Source organism: Triturus cristatus, chromosome 2_2 (genome assembly GCF_964204655.1).
Source record: "Triturus cristatus chromosome 2_2, aTriCri1.1, whole genome shotgun sequence".
In the NCBI taxonomy this organism is placed as follows: Eukaryota; Metazoa; Chordata; class Amphibia; order Caudata; family Salamandridae; genus Triturus; species Triturus cristatus.
The window spans coordinates 669,828,333-669,851,852 of NC_140582.1; the positions used below are offsets into that span (position 1 = coordinate 669,828,333).

Sequence of the window (23,520 nt, forward strand, 5' to 3'; positions counted from 1 at the left end):
GAGTCTCACGGTAAACTAAAAACAAAAAAAACATACATATATATATATACATACATACATACATACATGCATACATACATACATACATACATACATATATATATATATATATATATATATATATATATATATATATATATATATATATATATATATTAGTAATACATACCATAATATGCTATAATGCACTGCACAGTCACAGCAGTAGCCCATCCCTGTCCTTTTGTAAAAAAAAAACCAAGGCTGAAATACAGCCACTCAGGCTCTAGAACACTCCACAGAGAGGCAAGTCCCTCAGATTTTCTAGCACAAGTGGCAAGAGTGATATATCAGTAATAAGGGAAGCCTCACCGGGGAGGAGGGTGGTTCGCATGTTAATCTATGAAAGATACCAATACTGGATAACTGAAGTTACAGGTAAGTAACTAGTTTTCTTAACCAGTATTGGTTCTTTCATAGCATCACATGCTTAAATCAGAATGTCTAGCAGTTATACAATTTTAATATTAGAGGATGGCGGGTATATTATGAATGGCTAATAGATATACTAATAAATAGATATACATGTACATATCTACTTCATATGTATGACAATATAAAATAGAAGCATATATGCATAAAGAGAACTCAACATAGCAATCACATGTGAAGCAAATACATTGAATTAGCATCAATAATTAATCACCTCCAAAACAGAGGCTTACCTTATTGGAAAAGATTACGTAAGACTGCTTGTCCTAGCGCAGCTTCTCCCTCTGTAGTCAAATCCAAGCAGTAATGCAGCGTAAATGTATGCACATTTTTCCATGGCACGGTAAATTTTATCCAATGGCACTCTGGCAAAAAGCTCCACTGAGGACACTGCTCACGTGGAATGAGCCTTAGGTTTGAAAGAAAGCGGTCTGCCTGCTTTAGCATGGAAAAAGTGAATAGCAGCCGCAATCCACCTTGCAATTGTTGCCTTAGTCACTGCAGTACCTGACTTTTGCGCACCATAGGACACAATCGGTTGATCAGATCTCTGGATGCTCTTAGTATATGAAAGATAAAACTTGAGGCATCTTTTTATATCCAATGAATGAAGTGCCTTTTCAGCTGGGTAATTAAAATTAGGAAAGAATGTTCAGAGAATATCCGGCTCATTAAGGTGGAAAGTTGACGGTACCTTTGGAATAAATACTGGATTCATTCTAAGGAGAATGTATTCATCAGTAAAGCGAAGGTAAGGCTCTTTAATTGTGAAGCCTTGAATTTCGCTGACTCTCCTGGCAGAAGTAGGAGCCAACAATAAAGCAATTTTCCAGTGAATGTATTTGAGCTCAGCTCTGTGTATAGGCTCAAAATGCTGTTTCATAAGTTGAGCCAGAATCAGATTAAGTCTCCATACCGAAGGAGGACCTCTTACAGGAGGGTACACTCTGAAAAGTCCTTTCATAAACTGTTTTACCAGTCAACATGAACAAAGAGATAAACCTCCAGAAGATCGCCTGTAAGTAGAGATGGCAGCCAGATGTAACTTAAAAGATGTGAACATAAGGCCAGGTTTAGCCAGGGAGAGCTAGCCAGGGAGAGCAGATAAGGTAAAATTATATCTGGAGGAAGACTCAAGTGGGTGCACACTGCTATGAAGGCACCATGAACAGAAACGTTTCCATTTGAGAGTGTAAGTTTTAATCAAGGATGGTGCCCTAGCTTTAGAAAGGATTTCTCTACAGTCTTGCGGCAGGTCTAAGTCCTTGAACTCAGCGAGTTCAGTAACCATGCATGTAGCTGCAGTAGGGCTGGGTGTGGATGGAGAATCTGGCCCCTGCTCATTGTTAAGAGTGTCGATGATACTGGAAGGCGATAACATCTGCATTATGAGAGCAGGAGAAGCTCTGTGAACCAATGCTGGCGTGGCCAACATGGAGCAATGAGAATCATTTGGCAGGGCTCTGTTTTCAGTTTCATCAGAAGCCTCGGAATTAACGGAAAAGGAGGGAACTCGTAGGCGAAGATCCCTGTCCACCTTATTAGAAAGGCGTTTCCCCACGAACCTTTTCCTGGCTCCGAGCTGGAAAAAAATGGACATTCCTGAAGCGAAGAGATCCAAGATGGGCTTGCCCCACATCTGTTAAATGGACTCCAGAACCTTCTGGTCTAGCTGCCCTTCGTGGCAAGAGTTGGAAGTCATGCTCAAAGTATCCATCAGACTGTTCTTCACTCCTTGGAGATGTTCCACCTTGATAGAGATGTGGTGAGAGAGAACCTACTTCCAGATTTCCTGAGCCTCCTGCGATAGGATATAGGAGAGTGTGCCTCCTTGTTTGTTCAGGTAATGCATACATGTGGTATTATTTGTCCTTATCAGAACCGAGGCCCCCTGAATCCCTGGGAGGAAAGCCTGTACGGCTAGAGAAAGGACTCGGAGCTTCAGAAAGTTGATGTGCATGTTTGAGAGCGCTTTGGACTACTTGCTCCTTATCCGGAGGTCCTGAAGGTGGGCTGCCCATCCTTCTAGAGAAGCGTCCGTAGTGAGGACGAAATCCGGTGTCTGAGAAAGGAATGTTAGCCCTATTAAGAGATTTCTGGAGCCCTGCCACCAGAGCAGAGCTGTCTTCATGACTGGAGTTATTTGCACCAAGTTGTCAAACAATCCGGTCACCTGAAGCCATTGACTGTCAAGTTCCTCCTGTATTGATCTCATTCTGAGATGAGCGCAAGGTACCATCAGAATTGCAGAGGACATCATGCCCAGTAGAGATTTTATCAGCCTCACAGAAGCAAACTTTTTTCCCTTTAGCTTTGTCGCTAGAGAAAAATAAGGTGTGTTTGCCTTTCTATAGACACAAATGCCTTGTCTAGGATAGTGTCTAGGACTGCTCTGAGAAAAAGCGTCTTTTGAGACGGTTGCAGAACTGAATTCTGAAAATTCAGAGTTAGCCCCAGGGAACAAAACATTTGTAGGCAGATTGAAGTTGCTTTTGAGGCCTGTTGAAAAGATGGTGCTATCACTAACCAGTCGTTTAGGTAAGGAAACAGCTGCAGGCCCTGAAGCCTGAGATGAGCAGCAACTGGAGCCAGACACTTAGTGAATACTCTTGGGGCTGACCGCAGAACAAAAGGGAGGACTCTGAACTGAAAATGAGCACCTGCCACAGTGAAACGGAGAAACTGTCGATGTTTGGGACGAATAGGGACGTGGAAATATGCATCCTGCAAATCTAGTGTCATAAAATCTGCATGATTGAGAAGATGTAGTATTTCCTGGAGAGTGACTATGCGGAAGGACTTCTTCTACAGGTATTTGTTAAATTTTCTGAGATCTAGAATTGGCCTCCACTCTCCCAACTTCTTTTTTATGAGAAAGAAACGGGAATAAAAGCCTTTCCACACCAGAGAGTGAGGCACTCAAAATGGGTTCCGAAGCCGATCACAACACCGAGTCTGCACTCATTGCTGTCACTGATCATATCCGCATGAAGGTAGATCAGGTTGGATCGGCGGTGTTGATTCTGCTCGATCTGTCGGCAGCATTCCATATTGTTTGCCCGATGCGCATGTTTCAACGTCTGCAGGAAGTGGGAGTTATGGGAAAGGCCTTGCAGCTTCTCCACTCCTTTATGACAGGGAGAACGAACATCGTCAGCTGCGGAAGTTTCAAAGCTAAGGTCTTTAGCCTCCCTTGCGGAGTTCCTTAGGGCTCCTCACTGAGCCCCACCCTCTTTAATATTTACGTGACCCCTCTAGCTGAGCTTGTGAGATCATTTGATTTCTAGGTGATTTCCTATGCGGACGACATAGAAATCATTGTTTCCATCTCTAATAATTTGCAATTGTTCGCAGACATATGTAACCATTGCATGGCAAGCATTATCGGCTGGATGAAGAATAACTCCCTTAGGATTAATGCCGATAAAACCGAGCTTCTAGTTTTTGGTCTGCAGAATTCCATCTGGTTAGGGCAGCTAAAAACCTGGGGGTCACTTTCGACAAGGGTCCGACCTTTGACACTAAGGTCACCCGCACTGTCGGCACCTGTTTATCTTGAAAACCCTCAGAAAGGTGCAGCCATATATTCCATCCTAAGTTCATCGGCCCACCATCATTGCGCTAGTCACCTCCTGGCTTAATTACTGCAATACACTGTACCTCTCCATCAATGTGACTTCCCTGAACAAGTTTCAGGTTGTTCAGAATGTATCGGCCAGGCTGATCCTTAACATTCCAAAGCACCAATCAGCCAGGGAGGGGGTCCTTGCTTTGCATTGGCTCTCAATCAGGAAGCGCATCTCCTTCAAGGTCCTTAGTACGGTTCACAAGGCCTTGCACAGCAAAGGCTCGCCGCAGCTGAAAACCATGTTCCAATGGTACACCCCCGGGAGGAACTTGAGATCCTCCTCCAAGACAAAACTGATCTCTCCTAAATTCCAAGGGTCAGATGGGGCAGACACTCCTTTTCTGTGGTGGCCGCCAAACTCTGGAACACACTTCCCCTCTATATTTCCAATGTAGAATCTTTTCAGCCGTTTAGAAAGCTGCTGAAAACTTGGCTTTTTTCGACATAGTTGGCTGATTTGTGCCTTCCTTCTCCTCTCCGTCTGCCCAGAGTCTTGACACCCTCAGGTATTAGTGCACTTTAGAAATGTTATCCTATCCTTTCTGGAGCATAACCATGGCTTCTTTTCTGAGATGTGTGAGATGAGGTGGAAGCCTCGTCAGAGGTGGATGAGGCGTGGGATCTTTACAAATTTTAGGGTATGACCATACTTTACTCGAAATCATTTTGCTCCATTGGTCGAAATGTAAGGAAATAGTTTCAGCACTTTCAGTAAAATGATGGCTGGAAGGGAAGGTGATGGATAGGTTTCCAAAGGGCTGAATAGGTTTGCATATGGATGGGAACATGGATGGAAGGACAGAATGAATGGTTAAAGACTTAATGATGGATGAAAGAATGATTGGATGACAGAATGTAAATGTGAAATAATGGATATCAGGGGTTTGATGGAAGGATGAATGGCTAGATCCTTCGACAAGAGAGCTCTTCTGGGGAGGGTTATAATTACTTACTTTAATTTCTTAGTGCCATAGGAGCTTTAGATCAAAGTGGGAGGTATTTACATTTTCTGGCTTCTCCCTTGCCTATGTGTGACTTTTCTGTATTTGCGCAGGATCTATACATCATGCATATGACATTTTGATTGACACCCAACTGCTACTTGAATGTTACACTAGTAATTGTAAATGTTTGCATGTTTTGTTTTAGGTGTAAGGTTTTAGGGCGAGCCTCATAGTGTCATGAGCTGTGCTTGAGATGTATATTGTTTGTAACAATAGGCAGGGCATCAAAAATAAACTGTGTAATAGTGTATCCACAGTGCCTTCTTTAAGAAAGCTGCAGGGAAAACCACCTTTATGACTTCTGTCAGCTAGTGCAACTCTCTGTGAAGCCCTTATAAGCAAAGCCAGATTCCATATTTTAAATTCCACTTGCTGAAACACCCATACTGCGTTCCCTATAGTGGGTTTGTCACAGCAATCCTCCCTTTAGTTCACCTATGCATGCCACTTTACATCTCACAATGGCACTCAGATATGAGATCCCAGTAACAAAGTCTATACGAGCAGATCTTCCCGATCACCTCTCTCACCAAACATGCCTGCTCAGGACCATGAGTTGTAAACAAAATATCAGACTGGACAATCCATTGCAGTAACCATATAAATAGATTATTATCATATGAAATACCACAAAAAGACCTGCACAGTTGCTCAAAGCTGCGCGCATACCGAAAAAATGTGAAGTGTAAGATTGTCTCAACCTAATATAAACTTATTTTGGCTTGTACTTAAGTGGTTGTCTATTTGCTTACTTACTTACTTATATACTACCGCTGAACCTCTGATGTGTCTCTAATACTACTTTTTGTCCCAAAGTTTTGTCTTGAATTTTGACCTTCTGTCCTGAATTTATGTCCTGAATTTTGACCCTTAGTCCTGAATTTTTCACTAACCGCCCTGAATTTACACCCATGCCAGTTGGTCACCCTAGGTGAAGTCCGCGAAGAAAGGCAATTATCAAAGATACGCACCTCCCGTAGCCTCAGGACAATGGATAATGAAACGGTTTGGGGCTCCCACGAACAATGGCATACACCTTGAGGGCCTCATTCAAAAGCAAACAAGTCAAGTGAGAGCGAGGTGTGGCACGCAGTCAGTAACGCCGCAAGCGTCCGTTTCAGACCAAGCAAAGCCTCACACAGTCAAAAGTTGTTAGCGGTGGCAGTTTAAAAACAGGCAAGTTCGGGCTAGTCTCTCCCACACAAACAAATCAGGCGGGTTTCTTTTTTTCCTTCTTTTTTTATTCCTATGACAAGAGACAGCTTTTGGAAATCTACTGGAAAGAAGTGTTGGTCAAGCACTGGTCCTCTCTGACCTAGAAAGTGGTATTATCCTTCTCACCACAATAGTGTGCTGTTCTGTAGCAGCCACTGGCAAGTGGGTGGGTAAGTTGGCTGCAATATTAGTGGTATGTATTGGAAGTGTATGGAGTATCTTACTGTGCTAGTGGCATCACTTTTGCCCAAGGGGTATCTTTAAAAATACAAATTGAGGCCATATGTGGAGTACAAAAACAAAGTAATGGCACAAATATTACTCCAATACTCATGATTACTCCCGATACATCTGTTAAGTGATACACAATATACCTAAAAATACACCCTACAGAGGTCTCTATTTCTCAGGCACACATAATGTCCTTTCCTACAGGGGACCCTTGTATTGAAATGATGGCATGCAACCATTTTCTAGAACGGCATCAATCACACAAGTGATCAAGACCAAGCAGAGGCAAGGAGGTGGCTAGTGCTCTATTAGAGAGGTGGAGATTTTCAACACCCGACCACCTTCCTGCCTGAATAAGACACAGAATCCAAAATGGCAGCCACCATGGAAAGCTGTAAGCTGCAGCATTAATCAGAATAAGCAGTCGCAGCTCATTGTAGAAGGATCTCCAAAGAATATTGCAGTATGGTGCAGAGATTCCATATGAGCCAGGCCCAAGCTCATGGTCACCAGTCGCATGCTTGGATGAGTTGAGTTTTATGATTAAAGCACGCAAGTTCAGTGGTATGATCCCCAAGTCTCTGACAAACACAGTCATCAGGAAGCCACAAGCACCAGGTGATTGAGTAGCTAATCATTCAGAATGCTGGCATACATGTTTCACGCACAATATATGCAAATGGAGGGAGGCTCACACAATAGTGCTGCGCTGCGCTGCGCAGCCCCGACCCGGCACTCGATTTTTGCAGCCCCCATCCACATGGAGTTTAATTCAGCACTACTCCAACAGAGATTAAATATTGGTTTGAGGACCTAGGAGCTAGGGTCGATCTGCCTCTTCTGTGTGAGCCCAACTAGACTAATTGCTGCCTCTAACATAACTGACCACCTGCCATCAAAAATAGCATCCTCCTGGATGAAGACCCTGAAGACACTTTCCATAAAAGATATGTTGATTCAAAACAAACCCAAAGTGCAGGGAACCTAAAATGCCATACATCCGTCCTTTAGCACCACTGAAACCAAGCTGGAAAAAATTAGTAGCTTTGAAATGTGACAAAATTATTATTATATTAATGCCAGATTAGGTTGTACTCTATGTGGAACTGATAATGGGAAATTTATAGACGGTCGAATATAAATTAGATGTGGTAGGTGCAGCACATCAAGCTGTGCCTAGATGTCCCTAGTGAGCAAGGGAGTGCCAGACATTGTCACCATCCTGAGGGGAATCTTCGTGTACCACTAAGTAAGGAGCACCCTGAGGACCAAAGACGAGAGCCACATCGGCTTTCTGAAGGCAAGATTCTTCATGATGCCAACGTGGAGGCACCTCGGATGGGCAGAGTTGGTGAGTGCCGACCCGTACTACTGGGAGACCCCGTGGTTCTACAAGGAAGTGGAGAAGTTGGTGAAGGAGTTCGGGCTGGAGGCTGCCGCCCCACCACATGGACCCCGAAGATTGTCCAACGCCAGATACGAGCAAAGGACATCAGCGAACCGATCAGCGCCCTCCCCTCTGCCACAGCGGACCACGTGTGGGGAAACGTCGCATCCAAGAGCCTAATCAACCAGCACAAAGACATCACCTGGATGGCCATCCAAGGAGGACTTCCCGTGAGAGCCTTCATTCATGCAAGAGGACTCAACCGATACAAGTCCTGCCTGAGACGGTGCACCGCGGACGAGACGACATACTATCTCTTCTGTGAGTGCGCGTACACACAGGACCTGCTGAAAGCCCTAAGCACGGAGTCTTTAAGAAAGTAGTGCCTTGGGGCTGTAATTAAAACCTAGGGCTTAACAACACATGTAACTGGGGGTGTCCTCATGGGAGGTTACAAGAAGAGACAAGGCCGTACTAAGGAGGGACTACAAAGCCTAATGACCAATGAAAAGCCACCATTTACAAAGGACAGGGACAGGAGCCATTTAAAAAGATGGGTGGTAAGTAAGTGGAGCTTGACCCACATAACCTGAATACAGCATGTCTTGAAGAGACAGCGTAAGCGCTGCCTAGGCGAGACCTAACAAGAACACAGACCGCGACCTGGAGAGACTTTGTGTTTCAGGCCCAGCTTCCCCAATTTCCAGACGCAGACGTGGCTAGTGTAGTGGAGCCAATTCTAAAATGACAAGGTCTTCCTAGCCATCTAGAGATTCAAGTTTTCCAAGGCTCCAATGCCAGATAGCTTCATGGCAGCCCTTTACAAGGGTTTTGGAGTCCAATTACTGCCAGTACTCCTAAGAGTCTTTCAGGAGATATTCAGGGTTAAGGAAGTCAACCCACATCATTCGATGACACAATTAATCTGATACTCAAACCAAGCAAGCCAGCTACAGGCTGTGCATTCTGCAGGCCAATGTAATTGCTCAATTGATTATCAAGATCTAAACAAAAATCTTTACACTTAGAAAGCAGTGTGTAATCTCGTTATGGCCTTCATTTTGAACAGACAAGCGGAGTACAAAATAAAGAAAGCATTATACCTGAATGACATAGGCTGCAAAGGGCTCTGGACATCAACACTGCTGTATCTAGAGGCACCATGGATACTATGCGCAGGTGGGCCAAAAAGAGAGACCCAAGAGCTTTATACTTGTCCTCCTGTCAGCTTATTTTCAGTTCTGCATGAATTAATTTAAGTCAATAAGAGTCATTATCATGAACCACTGGAATTGTGCCATCATGATACCCTAATCTATCTTCTCATAATACATTTTAGGAGGACTTGTAGCTTCTGCATAGATATAAGAGTAGAAAGAGTAGAACACATTCAGCTGCACCTGTGACTGGGCATAAGGATTACATTTAATGGGAAAGATGAAGGAGGGTGTGGTACCTCACAGCGAAGTGGTCTAGAACCAGGAAGAACAGAAGAAATAAATAATATTGTGGGTCAATTTGACAGAAATTAAATTAATCAAGCTAAAACAGTTAAAGACCTTAGCATTAGGAACCCATTTTTTAATGGGAGAACATTAGACAACTTCCCTTCTCTAAGAAAATGTGAGATCATTTTCTGAGGGAGATAGCGGGCTCTTTGTCAGAGTAAGTCAGGTGGTCTAAGAACTACAAGGATCCCTGTTTTAAGTATTTGTAAATGTTCACGCATAAATATGTTTTTACGTATTAAAACGTGAAACAGATCCATCCACTGCCTACCAATTTTATCAGTATTTTCAGGTTATGTATGCCCCAGGAAGGGTTACAATTTAGAATGAAAGCAACTTTGAAGACCCCAAGCTGCACGCACGTACTTCTCTTGAAAGTGCTAATGAGGCAAGTGGATGAGGGTTAAGGCCGGAGATAGCCTCACAAGACAGAAATTGGCACAATAGGTTTCATTAGGCCTAATTATTACACCCAAAATTACATACCTTCTGAAGAGATGTGCTCATTTTTCATATAATTAAAAGTGGAAAAATACCTGCCACTGTGTTTTATTTCGTCCGCGGGATAAAATATATCAGGAATAAATACATGTATTTGTATAATCCACCTTTTCCCTTAATTTAACATATACTATTTAGCTGGCTTTTAAAATCACTTACTAGGGGGGCGTGGCCAAGATGGCGGGGTGAGCGGACGCTTCCTCCCGTAGCTCCTCCGGCCCGGCCAAGCTTGAGCCCTTTTCTTATGCTTTTCTCCCCCCGCTGAGGCTCAGCGTGGAAGAGGAGCGTGGCGGAGCACCTGATGCGCACGTTGTTGCCGTTTTGGTTCTGATCGCCTCGGGGGAAGCCCCCAAAAAGTCCGATCGAGCTCGAGGAGCGAAGGAGGGCCTGAGAGGCGGAGCGCATCGGAGTGCTGTCCGGGCGCCTCGGCTGGGCCTGGTGCTGAAAGTTGCGATCTGGAGGGAATTTGGCCCGTCGCTCGACGGAGGGTGAAGGAGCCCTGCGGGAGGGGACCCGACGGTGCGGAAGACTTCGGACGGGTGCTTTGGCACTCAGACCTGTGTCGGCGACACTTCGCACTGTGTAGGCCCCTGTCCCTTGGCCGAAGTACGGCGGACTCTCTGTTGGGGTCGGACCATCTGGGCCCCTGCGTGTGACAGACTGACACCGGCGGTGGAACCTATTTGATTGCTGTGCGTTTTGGGGGCCCCGGTGGTGTCGTCGGGCCTGGTCGCTCTGCCCTGCCTCGCCCTGCCGCCATCTTGTCCCTGTGGGATCAGTGGTGTTGGCCTTCACCGGAGCCCTTGCTGGTGGATGTATGTGACCGCCGCGGCTGCCGGGATGACTTTTTGGGGGATGTGCTGACGAGGAGCCCCTCACTGTAGCTTCCATTCCTGTCTCGGATGGGCACCCGCGGCTGGCGGTGACCGGACTGGACCGCCATCTTGTCACCTGTGACGCAGCGACCCTGCTTGTGGGGGGACACCCACGTCGAGTGCTTGCCAGCAGCTGGGCATCCCTGGGGCGGCTGGACCAGGGCCCGACCGCAGTGCTTGCGATGTCTGGAAGAGGTGGCTCGAAGAAGGGGGACCGCACCCTGCCGGACATGCTTGGCAGGGCCCAGCCACTGAGGGACAGAACACAGCCTTCGCCGGGGACCTCCCGGGCCTCGGCGGACGTGACTGGGGGGGAGCCACCCGTCACGAGGACCTTTATGGAGGAACTGTTTAGCTCCCTCAGGGAGGACTTCCAGACACTGAAGCGGGAGGTGGCCAGCGAGGTCCGGGAAGTGCGCAGGGAAGTGGAGGGCCTTGGCGAGCGCGTTGAAACGGTGGAGACGGAGGCCCAACGCCGGGAAGAGGAGATAGGCCATCTCCAACAGGACGTTCTCCGCCTCCGGGAGCAGTGTGTTGAGCTCCAGGCCCACTCTGAGGACCTTGAGAACAGATCACGGAGGAACAACATTCGAGTGCGTGGTGTGCCGACTGCAGATGAGGGGTCCGATCTGGGGAGCTACCTGCGGGACCTGTTCCGAGAGATCCTGGGGGAAGCGGCAGACTTCCCCATTAGCATTGACAGGGCACATAGGGTTGGCAGGCAGCGCCAGTCATCGGCACCTCCACCGGACATTCTGGCCTTCCTGCCCGATTTCCCGCTGAAGGAACGCATCATGACTGAGGCCCGCAGGAAACAGCCCCTGACTTTCCGGGAGCGGCCGGTGGCGCTTTACCAGGACCTCTCCGCCATCACGCTGCAGAAACGCAGGTCCTTCAGGATTGCCACTGACTTTTTGCGCGAGCACGAGACGCCGTACTCTTGGGGTCATCCCTTCCGCCTGATCTTCCGATGGAACGGGGTGCTACACCAGCTACGCTCCTTGCAGGACATTTGTGGAGTCCTGGGGCTTACGGCGGCGGAGGAGGAAGGAGCTACACCGTCGTGGAGGGCCTCGGAGAGACGGAGCCGGCGGAGGTCGGCGAGGCGACGATTAGCGGCCAGCGCAGGGCGTCCTGATTCCCCTACCATCAGGGCGGACATGGCTGACGCTTTGAGGGCAGCGGCCAGGGACTCGGCCGGCTCCACCGGCGTGGCCTTGACGGCCTAACACTCACTCCGGGGGGAGATGCCTTTAGCTTCTTTAACTGCTGGGTTCGGGGCGGTGGGGTCGGGGGGGAGCGGCTGGAGGTGAGTGGCTGGACGTCCACTTCGTTCCTTTCTACGGACTTGCCCGTTTTGGGGCTTGACTGGGACAATGGGGTGTTTGAGTTTGCGTTTGGCTAGTTGCCAGGGTTGTGTTTTGGGTGGGTGTAGGGGTTGTTCTGGGGTTGGGGAGGTCCCGTCCGATGTTGTCCATGCCCACGCTTGGTCTGTTATGGCTTGTCCTGCGCGGCTGCCCCGCGCGCCCCACCCGCTGATCCCCTGCCCATTGCACGGCGCTCCCGATCCCCGAGAGGAATGTCGGCCCTAAAGGTAGTGACCCTTAATGTTCAGGGTCTGAACAACCCCGTGAAGCGCAGAGCGATCTTATCTTTGCTGGAGGGGACGCAGGCGGACATTTGCCTTTTACAGGAGACCCACTTATTGTCCCGGGATTGCCATAGGCTGCGCTCTGCTAAGTTCCCTACCCAGTTCTTCTCCTCGGCAGCGAACAAGACGGCGGGGGTAGCCATTCTTCTAGCGAGCTCCTTTAGGGGGGAGGTTTTGTATAAGTGTGCTGAACAGAAGGGGAGGCTTCTTGCGTATCGCATGCGCTTAGGAGGCATAGCGTTTACGGTTGGCTCCGTTTATAGCCCAAACGACCACCAAGAGCGTTTCCTAGATTCCGTGTTGGTGGATGTCACTGCTTCCCCCGACCGCCACGTCATTTTGGGGGGAGACCTTAATATTGTATTTGATTCTGTGATGGACAGATCGGCGCAGCGCTTCCTGCAGACGGGGGAACTGTCCCAGGCTGTGAAGGCCCGGATTGCGGAAATGGACTTACACGACCTTTGGCGCTCCATGCACCCCACGGATAGGGACTACTCTTACTTTTCACACGCACATCGAACCTACTCACGGCTGGACTACCTTCTGGTGAGTGGACCGATGCATGCCGCTGCTACGGCGGCGGACATCGGGGTCCTGACCTTGTCTGACCATGCACCAGTCACCGGCGTTTTCCAGTGGCCGGCGGCCTCCCCCTCTCGGGGGGTGTGGCGCCTCCGGGATACCCTTCTACACAAAAAGTCTGTAGTGCAGCGCATTGGGGAGGTCATACAGGACTACCTAACTCACAATAGCAACACCGACACTTCGCAGGCGACACAGTGGGCGGCATTGAAGGCAGTCCTCCGGGGGGAATTTATCTCTATCTCCGCAGCTGAAAATAGGGAGCGGCAACGGAAGAGGGACGAGCTGACCGTTCAGGTCCGGGAGCTTGAGCAGGTCCACCGCCGTACGGGGGCGCCAAGGGTGTGGAGGCAGTTGAAGGCTGCGAGGAAGCTCCTGTCGGCATTGGATCTTGATAGGGCGGAGTATGCCGCCTTGCGCTTGAAACACGCCTTCTACCCTGGGGGGGACAAATGTGGCAAGCTCCTAGCACACCGGCTCCGGGTCACGCAGCAGCGTGGCGTCGTGAGGGAACTGGTGGGCGTGGACGGGGTGGTCGTCTCCGGGGACGCAGAGGTAGCGGAATCATTCCGCGGCTTCTACGAGGCGCTGTATGCGGAGGAACCCTCCTCGTCACAGGACGCCGAAGGCTATTTGGAGTCGGTGACCCTTCCGGTGCTGGATCCGGCTCGGGCGGACCACCTGGAGCGGGATATCCATGTTGAGGAGGTGATTTCCGCTATCGCGCGGCTGAAGCATGGTAAGGCCCCGGGCCCGGACGGGTACACGTCTTTGTTTTACAAGACTTTTTGCATGGCTGTTGCCCCTGTCCTTACTCGGCTATTTAATTCCTTTTCCGAACCGGGAGCCATCCCACCGGATCTCCTGAGGGCGACGGTCGCGGTAATTCCGAAATCTGGGAAGGACCGGGCCCTCTGCGGTTCGTATCGACCCATCTCGCTCTTAAATGTCGACCTCAAGTTGTATACAGGGATTCTAGCGTCCAGGCTGGGTCCACACCTCCCCGGATTGGTGGAGGCGGACCAGGCTGGCTTTGTACCCGGCAGACAGACGGTTGACAATACCAAGCGGGTGGCGCATGTTCTGGAGAAGGCCTCGCGGATCCCGGGGGAGCGGATGTTGCTGTCCGTCGACGCGGAGAAGGCCTTCGACAGAGTTCACTGGCCGTATCTCGAGCTGGTTCTCAAGAAATTGGGAATCGGGGATAAGTTCCGCACCATGGTATTCAACTGTTATAAGCATCCTTCAGCGTCGGTGCGGGTCAACGGGTGTAGCTCCGGTGGATTTGCCATCGAACGCGGCACAAGGCAGGGCTGCCCCCTCTCGCCGCTCTTGTTTGCCCTCTACATGGAGCCATTTGCTCAGAGGATTCGCGATAACCCGGATGCGGTTGGGGTCCGGATGGGCCAGTATGTCCACACGGTCAGTCTCTACGCGGACGATGTCCTGTTGACCTTGGACGACCCTAGGAGGTCGCTGCCTGCTTGCCTCCAGGAACTAGACGCCTTTGCCTGTGTGGCCGGCTTCAAAATGAATATGAGCAAGTCGGTGGCGTTAGACGTGTCCCTTGCTGCGGACACCAGGAGGGACCTTCAGCGACTCTTCCCCATGCAGTGGTCCTCCTCCACGGTGCCATACCTGGGGATTCTGCTGGCGCCCACATTACCGGAGATGGTCACGGCTAACTATGCCTCCCTCAGCAGGAAGATCAAGGAGGAGCTTGGTCGCTGGAGCAAAGGCCTACTGTCCTGGCTGGGGCCAATCGCGGCGGTTAGGATGACGGTGCTGCCCCAGATACTGTATCTTTTCCGGGCCCTCCCTCTCCAGCCCCCGGTGGGCTGGATACGACAAATGCAGGCTGACATCTCCTGCTTTGTCTGGCAGGGCCGCAAGCCACGAATGAAGAGGGTCCTCTCCACGCTTGCTCCGGAGGCGGGGGGCCTCGGTATTCCGGACCTCCGTAAGTACTTTCAGGCGGCACAGCTGCGATATTTGGTGGAGTGGAGCAGGTGGGAGTCCAACAAACACTGGCTCTTTCAAGACCAGGCAGTGGCGGGCCGCACTTTACAAGAGGTTCCATTCTTGCGCCGCGCGCACCGCCCCCCTAACCTTTACGCTTCTTTTATTACGCGGGTCCCCCTGCGGGTGTGGGACGCAGTCTGTGAGGCTCGGGGCCTCACCACCTTCCCTTCGCCGTTCACACCCATAGCGGGCAACCCGGACTTCTCCCCAGGGATGGAGCCGGGAGTTTTCTCCCACTGGGTGCAGGCGGGCTGCAGGGCGCTCTTCCAGATCTATGGCCCGGAGGGAGTGATTCAGTTTCAGCAACTCCGCCAGGAGTTCGGCCTGACGGAGCTGGACAGATTGCGCTACATGCAGGTTCGGCATTGGGCCCTCCAGCCCCGGGTGCGTGACACCGCTGCTCGTCAAATTACACCGTACGAGAGGTGGCTGACTACCCGGACCTCCGACGCTAAGCTAATTACCGATCTGTACAAGTACCTACAACCCCCGCCGTTTCACTATTACAACCCGGGGAGGGAGCGCTGGCACAGGGAATTGGGTAGGACACTCAGCCACAAGGAATGGGACAAAATTGCGTATCGGGCGCGGCACTCTGCATATCACACGGGCCTTACGGAGACCTTCACTAAGGTGTCCACTTATTGGTATTACACCCCGGAGCGACTGTATGAAATGCATAAACACACTGACAAGGGGTGCTGGCGGGGCTGCGGGCAGGAGGGTACCCTCACACATTCTTTGGGATTGCCCCGTGCTGACCGCTTACTGGAAGGAAGTTTTGGACGAGGTGGATAAGCACTTCGAGATAGAGCTGCCGCGCTTCCCGGCGTATGTCCTGCTGGGCCTCCCCAATGACCTAATGTACCCACTGAAGTCCCGCAGGGGCAGGCAGATCGCGATTGCGCTGGGGTCTGCGGTCCAGAACATCCTTATCCACTGGCGCACCAACACTGTCCCCTCCATCACGGGTTGGTTGCATAGGCTTTGGCATGTGCTGGGAATGGAGAAGTTGTCGCTCACGGTGGCGGGGGAAATAGACCAATTTGAAGAGCTGTGCCAACCCTTTCTAGCGCTGCTGTCCACCGAATTCCGGGAGCTCACCTGTCCGAGGTATCTTAGGCTTCTCAGGCTGACGCCGCCGGTGATCCCGGCGGACTAGATCACATGTGAGATAGAGGCCTCGGGGGGGGGGGGAGGGGGTGCGGGGCTTCTTGGTGAGGACTAATCTGACGCGGGACCATAGGACGGGGGGGGTGGGGTATTGTTTTTTCTTCCTTCCTTTCTTTACTGGGGGGATGGGGGATGGGGGGGGGTGGATTGTGCTTTGTCGAGTTGCTGCTGGTTTTTATTGCTCAGATTTGGGGTGTTGGATATGCACGCAGGGATTCCACAGTTTGCATTTCCAGCCTTTCATTTACTGTGCTTTTCCCCTGGCCCATCGAGCTATCCATCGCCAACCCTCTTGAGTGGCACCTTTTTTCTTTGATTGTATTAAATGTACCCTAACCTCCTACCCCCCTCCCCCATGGTTTGTTTTGTTTCAATAAAAACGTTTTAAACATAAAATCACTTACTAGGATCCTCTACTCTCTCTTGTTTCCTCTGCTCAAGGTGTATTTTAACAATAGTCTGTATCTTCTGTTTGTTGACAACTACATCGGGTTCTATCAACATTTCACTCAACGTTATGTTGTTCTTCACTGCTTTTGTAGCGGTTGATCGAGCGACCATTGGCAGAATCTCTTGGTATGGGCGGTCTGTAAAGTCAATCTCCTCCTGGTGAGTTGTTTTAATTCTATAAAATAGAAAATATAGATAGGAATGTTGACATAGGAAAATGTAAATACACTGATTACATCTTGATCTTAGGCATCAGCTCCTTTTTTACTTCAGTTTCTAGATCTGTATTGGAATTGGCAAGAAAACAATGATTACTTGAAGAATATGCAATAATATAAAAACTGTCACCCATGCCCTAGTCACTAGTAGGTAGATTACAAGAACACCCTATGCCGGGATCACAGAGCAACTCTCTAGAAGACTACAAACCATCCAGACCTCAGCAGCCAGACTCTTCCTCAACCTCCCACACAGAGATCACATCATACCACACCTCAGAGAGCTCCACATAGCTCCTAATACACAAAGGTGCTCATTTCAAACTCTTCACACACACATTCAAGGCACTGCACAACTTAGGCCTCGCCTACCTGAAATTTGCATCTCCTTCTACTAACCACACAGGCACTTCCGCTATAAAGGACTCCTACTCGCACACATCCCATGCATACACAGACCCAGATCAGGACAACAGGCGTTCCCTTACATCACTCCTAAAGCACTGAATAGATTCACACACCACATCAGTGCCCCCTCCTCTCTCCTTGAATTCTTCAAGAAGCTCAAGACCCGGGTTTTCAAATAACCAACGTACCATAGGCAGGGCTAAGCACACACATCTGCTAAGCAGCAGGAAAGTGTGCTTTACAAATAGCATGTTAATTATCTTTGGTAACGCTCTTTCTGGTGGATACTCTAACTAACCACAGCTTTCTCACATTTTGAATCCTTCCAGGCACCAGACTGGATCCGGATACCTTTCTGCAATAGCTACCGCACACTGCTAAATGACTCGGTGGTGGCTTTGCCCCACCTTCGGGAGTGATGGCACGGAGTGGCATACAGGTACCACACCTGCACCTTGACATCAGGTAATGAGCCGTTTTTTCCTCACCCTCAGATGCGGACCGACTTACAAATTGAAATGCTGTGTGTTATATCTATTGCAAACTTAAGACCTACCAGAAGTACACTCCAGAGTATTGGGGGATGGGTGTGGGGGGGCGGGGTAGTGTAGTGATGAAAGGGAGGTCTGTGAGAATTCTGCGACTAGAGTATCCACCAGAAAGGGTGTCACAGAAGTTAAAAAACTTGCTCTTCTGATGAAAAAGTTTGACCGCAGATTCACCACCTTTTGAATCATTACAAAACCAGTAGACTCCCAAAGATGGCAAATCTGAGGAGTGGAGTCACAGCAGGAAGGTCTGAAGGTCCGTGCAGGTAAAATGACACCTGAGAAGCAATGCAGTAATGTCTTATAAAGGTATGGACAGACAATTAGGTAGACGTTTAGCACACGTCATGCACTGGAAAGCCTTTAGCCAAAGCCTTAGTTGCAGTTTTCACCCTAGTAGAATGGGCACAAAGGCCCTCAAGAAGACCTTTTTTAGACAGAACATACCACAACTTGATGCAAGGGACAGCCACCTTGATCATTTCCACTTTTTGATTACCTTTCCTTTTTGTGCACAGGCAAAACCAGAAGGAGTTTATCGTCTACTCGGTGTTTCTCAGTTTTGTCAATTTAGAAGTCAAGGGATAAAATCAGTGAGGCTTCTCATCATAAGAGAGAGGTGAACATCAGGGGCATGACGGAATTCCCCACAGACAAGGCTACACCACTTTTGCCAGAACGGATGCCAGAGCCCAAGCACAAACTTGTTGGACAAACGCAATTCACTGAGGCAATGTGCAACTGTACAGAGGCTCAAACGGCAATTAAGGTCCCACCGCAGCATAATAAAAGGAGAAAGGGAAACATATATAAAAGCCCTCCCTGGTCAAGAGCTGGCTGAAATCAGAAACTGAGTGTTGTTCGGAACCGGTGCCTCTTGAGCCGAGGCCAGTGTCTAAGTTAGAACTACTGGAGTGACCTTCAGTAAAGGCGTTCAGGTGCAACGTGGCATGGAACAAGAGTCAAGATGAGGTCAAGTAGCATCAGTCAAAACTGGGAAAGAACGAGCCGGAGAAGTTCAGAATGGAGAACCTGACAGGTCTGTGGAGCCAGAAGGTGAACCAGAGGGACAAAGAACCGTTTGGATTAATAGCAGCTTTGACTCCCAAAATGCTTCTATTTGCTGAGCAATTAACAAAAGCATATGAAATTCGGGATGCATCAGCTCCAATCTTGGAATTGGGACAGAGTTGTAAAACGCTGCCAGAGTCAGAGATTATAAATGCTGACTGCACAACATCTCTCTAGAACGGAAATGGCAGAAGGGGGACGGGTGGTGAGTTCCGCTTTGTCTTCTGTTTTTGTGTTTCTTGGACTTACTCAAGGATGTGACTAAGAGCAGCAACAGATTCTGCACCTTGAAGATGAGCTGCCCCTTTTCTTGTGCTCGGCCATGTAGTTGGCTTTGCACAGGGAACACTTATTGAAGATGTCTGAGACATGTTTAGAGTCAAGGCACCAAAGGCAGCCATTGTGTGGAGCCATGACCAACATCAGTTTCCAAAAAATGCAGTTTAAACCCTGCATTGTTTCCGGGAGGCATGCCTAAACACTGTCTAGAAAGATTTTTGCAAAATTGATATAAAAATGGAAAATGTTGGAAGCAGAGCTCCCAATCTGTGTCACAGTGGGCAGAAAAAGAGGAACTTGCATGAGGGGAATGAGGTGGCACCTATATCTGGTTTCTCGCTATCGCTTCTGAAAGTGTGACAAAGCTACCAAGGGATCCAATGGTACCATCTTCCAGAAAGTTTAAACTATTACAGGATACGTTTCCAAATTCAGTCTGGCTCCCAGGGTGAATTAAAGGTGAGGAAACAGCAGGTAGAAGTGTCCATCATAAACATACTTTTCCCTGGTCATTTCACAGTTCTTATTCCACTGTTGATATTGATTAAAACAATGCAAATGCTTATAATAGAACACTCACATACACGAACGATATCGCATCACTATTATCAAATTCGCCCGCCATGAACTCTCCATCAACCCCGACTCAGAAATACGCGATCAGACAGGCTCTGCATCCTAGACTCGCGAAAACGAATTGACAGCTCAGAGGTGGGGTGGCACATAGCCGGCAGACAAATACGCGAACAGGAAACTCAGGTCTATCCCCAAAATAAGCGCAGCACACCACAATGGTCCAGGGAAATTGGCCTCAATAAAGCACACATGGCCAGAGGAGTGCCAGCATTACCAAAACACCATAACGTCAGATGTCACATGGAGTTAAGAACATGCAGTCAATCAAAACACCGCACACACTAAACACAATGATCACACGCCCCTCATGCTGGACTTCTGAACACATTACCCACTGGCCCACTTGGGACCATGCAAGGTTGAGGCCCACCTGCATTTGTTATTAGGGACCTTTTATTTATGACTGCACAGACAAGCCCGCATTTGTTTACCAAACAAGAATCACCAGATGTACTTTTATGACACCCAAAAACTGTATAAAACCTGCTTGGATTGATTGTACTTTGAGACAGTCCTCAGACCCGTTTCTGGAAGCTATACTCCCGGCCGAAGTGTTTAATTAAACCAACTGTTCCTGTTTTGCCTAATGCCGCTTGTCTTTTGTGTTTTTCAAGGTAAATTCATATTAGAGCAACATTTTGGTGAGCCAGCCCGGAGAAATTGGTACTTTGAGCCCGACTGCAGCCGAAGTAAAGTGACCCCCATCTGGGCAGCAACAAAGGTGAGCAGACACTGCAATTGTTTGGAAGTTCTGCTGACTCCACAGGGCAGAGGTCCATCCTAAAGCCACAGTCAGAGGGTAAAAGACAACATCTGATTCTTAGTCTCTAGCATCTGGCGTATGGAAAACTAGGAAAAGGCACAAAAATGTTATCTGAGCGCCCTGACACTGACAGAAATCTGGCATGTTACCTATTTTATGTGCTCGAACTGAGTAGTTGCATGGCGGCCTCTGAGGCGTTCCCGCGGAGGGTACCTTTTTTCGATAGTCAGCATGCTAGGAAGGGTGAACTGGTTGTCGCTTGGACCGCTGTACATGATACAGATAGTACGCTTGCCCGTGGGTGTGATACAGGGTTGAGGCCTCACCGCTTGGACCGCTGGGCGTAATAAAGAAGGTACGTATGGACCCTGAGTGTGATATTGTGCTGGCACCCCTACCTTATTTTTTAGTCTGAAGAGTTTTCGTAGTGCTATAGCTTTCTTAACACTGGTGGTATCTGAAAGAAGTGAGAGATGTAACTGGGCGTTACACAGATGGTACGCAAAGCCCATAGGTGTGAAACAGGGTCCAATTCAGATGTTAGGGGGAAATTTGGATCTGGGAGATCAGGTGTAGCTTGTAATTGGCCAAGAGTGGCCTGTGGTTCTTCAAGTTATTCCTTTTCTTGTTAAAACAATTGTCATTTTCTTTGTCCCAGAGCTGATATTGTGTACCGCGCCAAGCTTCCTTGGTCATAAGATTGCATGCGCTAGGAGCGGGCTAAGGTATTTTTGACAAAGTCATAATTTTTTCTCTGTTAGTGTTTTTTAAATTGTGGTTTTGAAATTGATGCATGGCATTTGGTGTTGTGATGATTTGATACTGTGGTGATGGTAGATGAATGCAACTGTATTTTGTCTGAATATTGTGTTTTGTCAACGTCTGTGTGCTACATGAAGGTGTTGCTATTATCACAATCATTATTTCATATCACTGTAAAATCTGCTATTTGCTGCCAATTTCATGACACTTTAACACTTGCACTTTTTTCCAAGTTGTGACCCTTCATATGCATTGCTATTTGGTGTTTGTGAAATGTATATATTGATGCATATGTACATAGCGTTGCTATACGTAGTGAGGACCAGCAATCCCTGTGTATAATATTTCCCCACAATCAGAGTAGAACTCAAAAAGTCCCCAAAAAACCCAAGAAAACTAGGGTGTCTGTCCCTTAAAAAGGACCACACCTATCATGGAGCCGCCACTAAAACACATGCAAACCAGGTTCCCCACATAGGCAAAAACACTTATAAAGTATTGCCACAATGGCATGCACACACTATGGCACACACGTTTCCCTTGCCAGAAGAGGAAACATAATCGAACACAAGAGGAAACACATGCTGACTAAATACGCAGGACAGATGAAAGACAGGAGAGAGGCGCTATTTGAACAGTAGGCTATCTTTGAGGAGGCCCAGGCCGATAATCCTATCCCACAGACAATGAGCAAAGCCTCTATGCAGGTACGGAGGTGCTCTCCCCGATGCCAGCAATCCCGGCATTAGTATACACCAACCTGGCAGTTGAGGGGGCCGATGGTTCCCCTACTGAACAAAGAAACAATGGCCTGTTGGGTCTAGGCTCGAGGGTCTTACAGGCAGAAAGGCCCAGGCCCTTCCCAGTCCAGTGCTAGGGCTCCCTGAAACTTGACCCCTACCGTACGCCCCGGCCCATCAAGCCCCAGTGGCGTGAAAAACACACACTCCCACCGGGTCAAGTGAACACACTCAGGTAACTCTCAGGTAACAAGGAGATTCATAGCGGATCTGTATAATGATACAACTAGCGGGAGCGAGGAGGAGGGCCCAAGTCCGCCGGGATTCGACAGGGGCTACGAGGCTATGGGTTGGCCAAACTGACCAAGGGGGAGAGTAGGGACTCTATGCGCAAAGTAGAAGAGGCATATACAAACTCACACACCCTACCGACCCCCCTAGGCAGATCAGAGGAGGATCTGTACAGGTGAACAACACAACTTACAGCTTCCTAATAGACACAAGGGCAAGGAGGTCATGCCTGAGGGAAGGGATAGTCCCCTTATCTAGAAATACCGCAGTTGTGCAAGGGTTCTTGGGCACGAAGACAGGGTTCCCCTTCACAGAACCTCTTGAGTTAGAGGTACAGAGAAAAAGTGTGAGAGAACAGTTATTATACTTTCCCTCATCCACAGCTAACATACCAGGGCGAGACCTGACGACCAAGGTCAAAATGTCCATCCAGTTTGTCGATAACCGAATTATGGCCTGCTCCTCCCTAGGATCCCCTTAACTAGAGCCCGCACCCGTAAGACGCTCCCACACAATACATGCATGAGAGAGGACAATGACTACCAACCAGACCCCCTTCGCTGAGGCAGTATTACAGTGCACAGATAATCTCTTTGGATAGTGTGAACTTGCTCGGCAATGAGCATGCCGCGGGCACCTCCTCTTAGCCAAGACAGCTACCAAAACAAGAGTCTTGTTAGCCAATAGTATATGAAAGGAGGAAGAAAGTCGGAACTGCAACACGCACAAGCCTGCCAGGTCACCTGAAGCAAGGCGGGAAGCATGGCTAAGGCCCACAGGGGAAATGGCGGTAACCATCGGAAAATGCGTGCCTCTAGGCCCTCCAAATTCAGCCTCTGCCGCCCCCCTGGCACCTCCATGTGCTGGGGACTGTCGTAGGCGAGGCTGCCTGGCACAATGTTGTGCATTCCCCGTGCCTGAAGCCCCCTTTCCACTGTCAGATAGGGTACCCAAACGTGTAGTTACCACAGGAAATACGACACACATGGCAAATAGAAAACCACCACAAGGTGTCCTCGTCTATCACACAAGGAGGGAAGCTGAGCATGAGATGGGTTGCCAGTCGCAACTCCCCTCCAATTCCCCCCAATCCACTCAGCAAC

At 48.9% G+C, this 23,520-nt stretch overlaps 1 protein-coding gene across 1 annotated transcript in view; it reads right to left on the minus strand.

Moving 5' to 3' along the window:
- The window catches only part of SPATA4 (spermatogenesis associated 4), a 226,303-nt gene that overhangs the window by 37,537 nt on the left and 165,246 nt on the right, over positions 1–23,520 (minus strand). Inside the window, exon 4 of the mRNA XM_085641866.1 lies at positions 16,656–16,876. Coding sequence (XP_085497992.1) covers positions 16,656–16,876 — 221 coding nt within the window. The remainder of the gene's footprint in view (positions 1–16,655; positions 16,877–23,520) is intronic.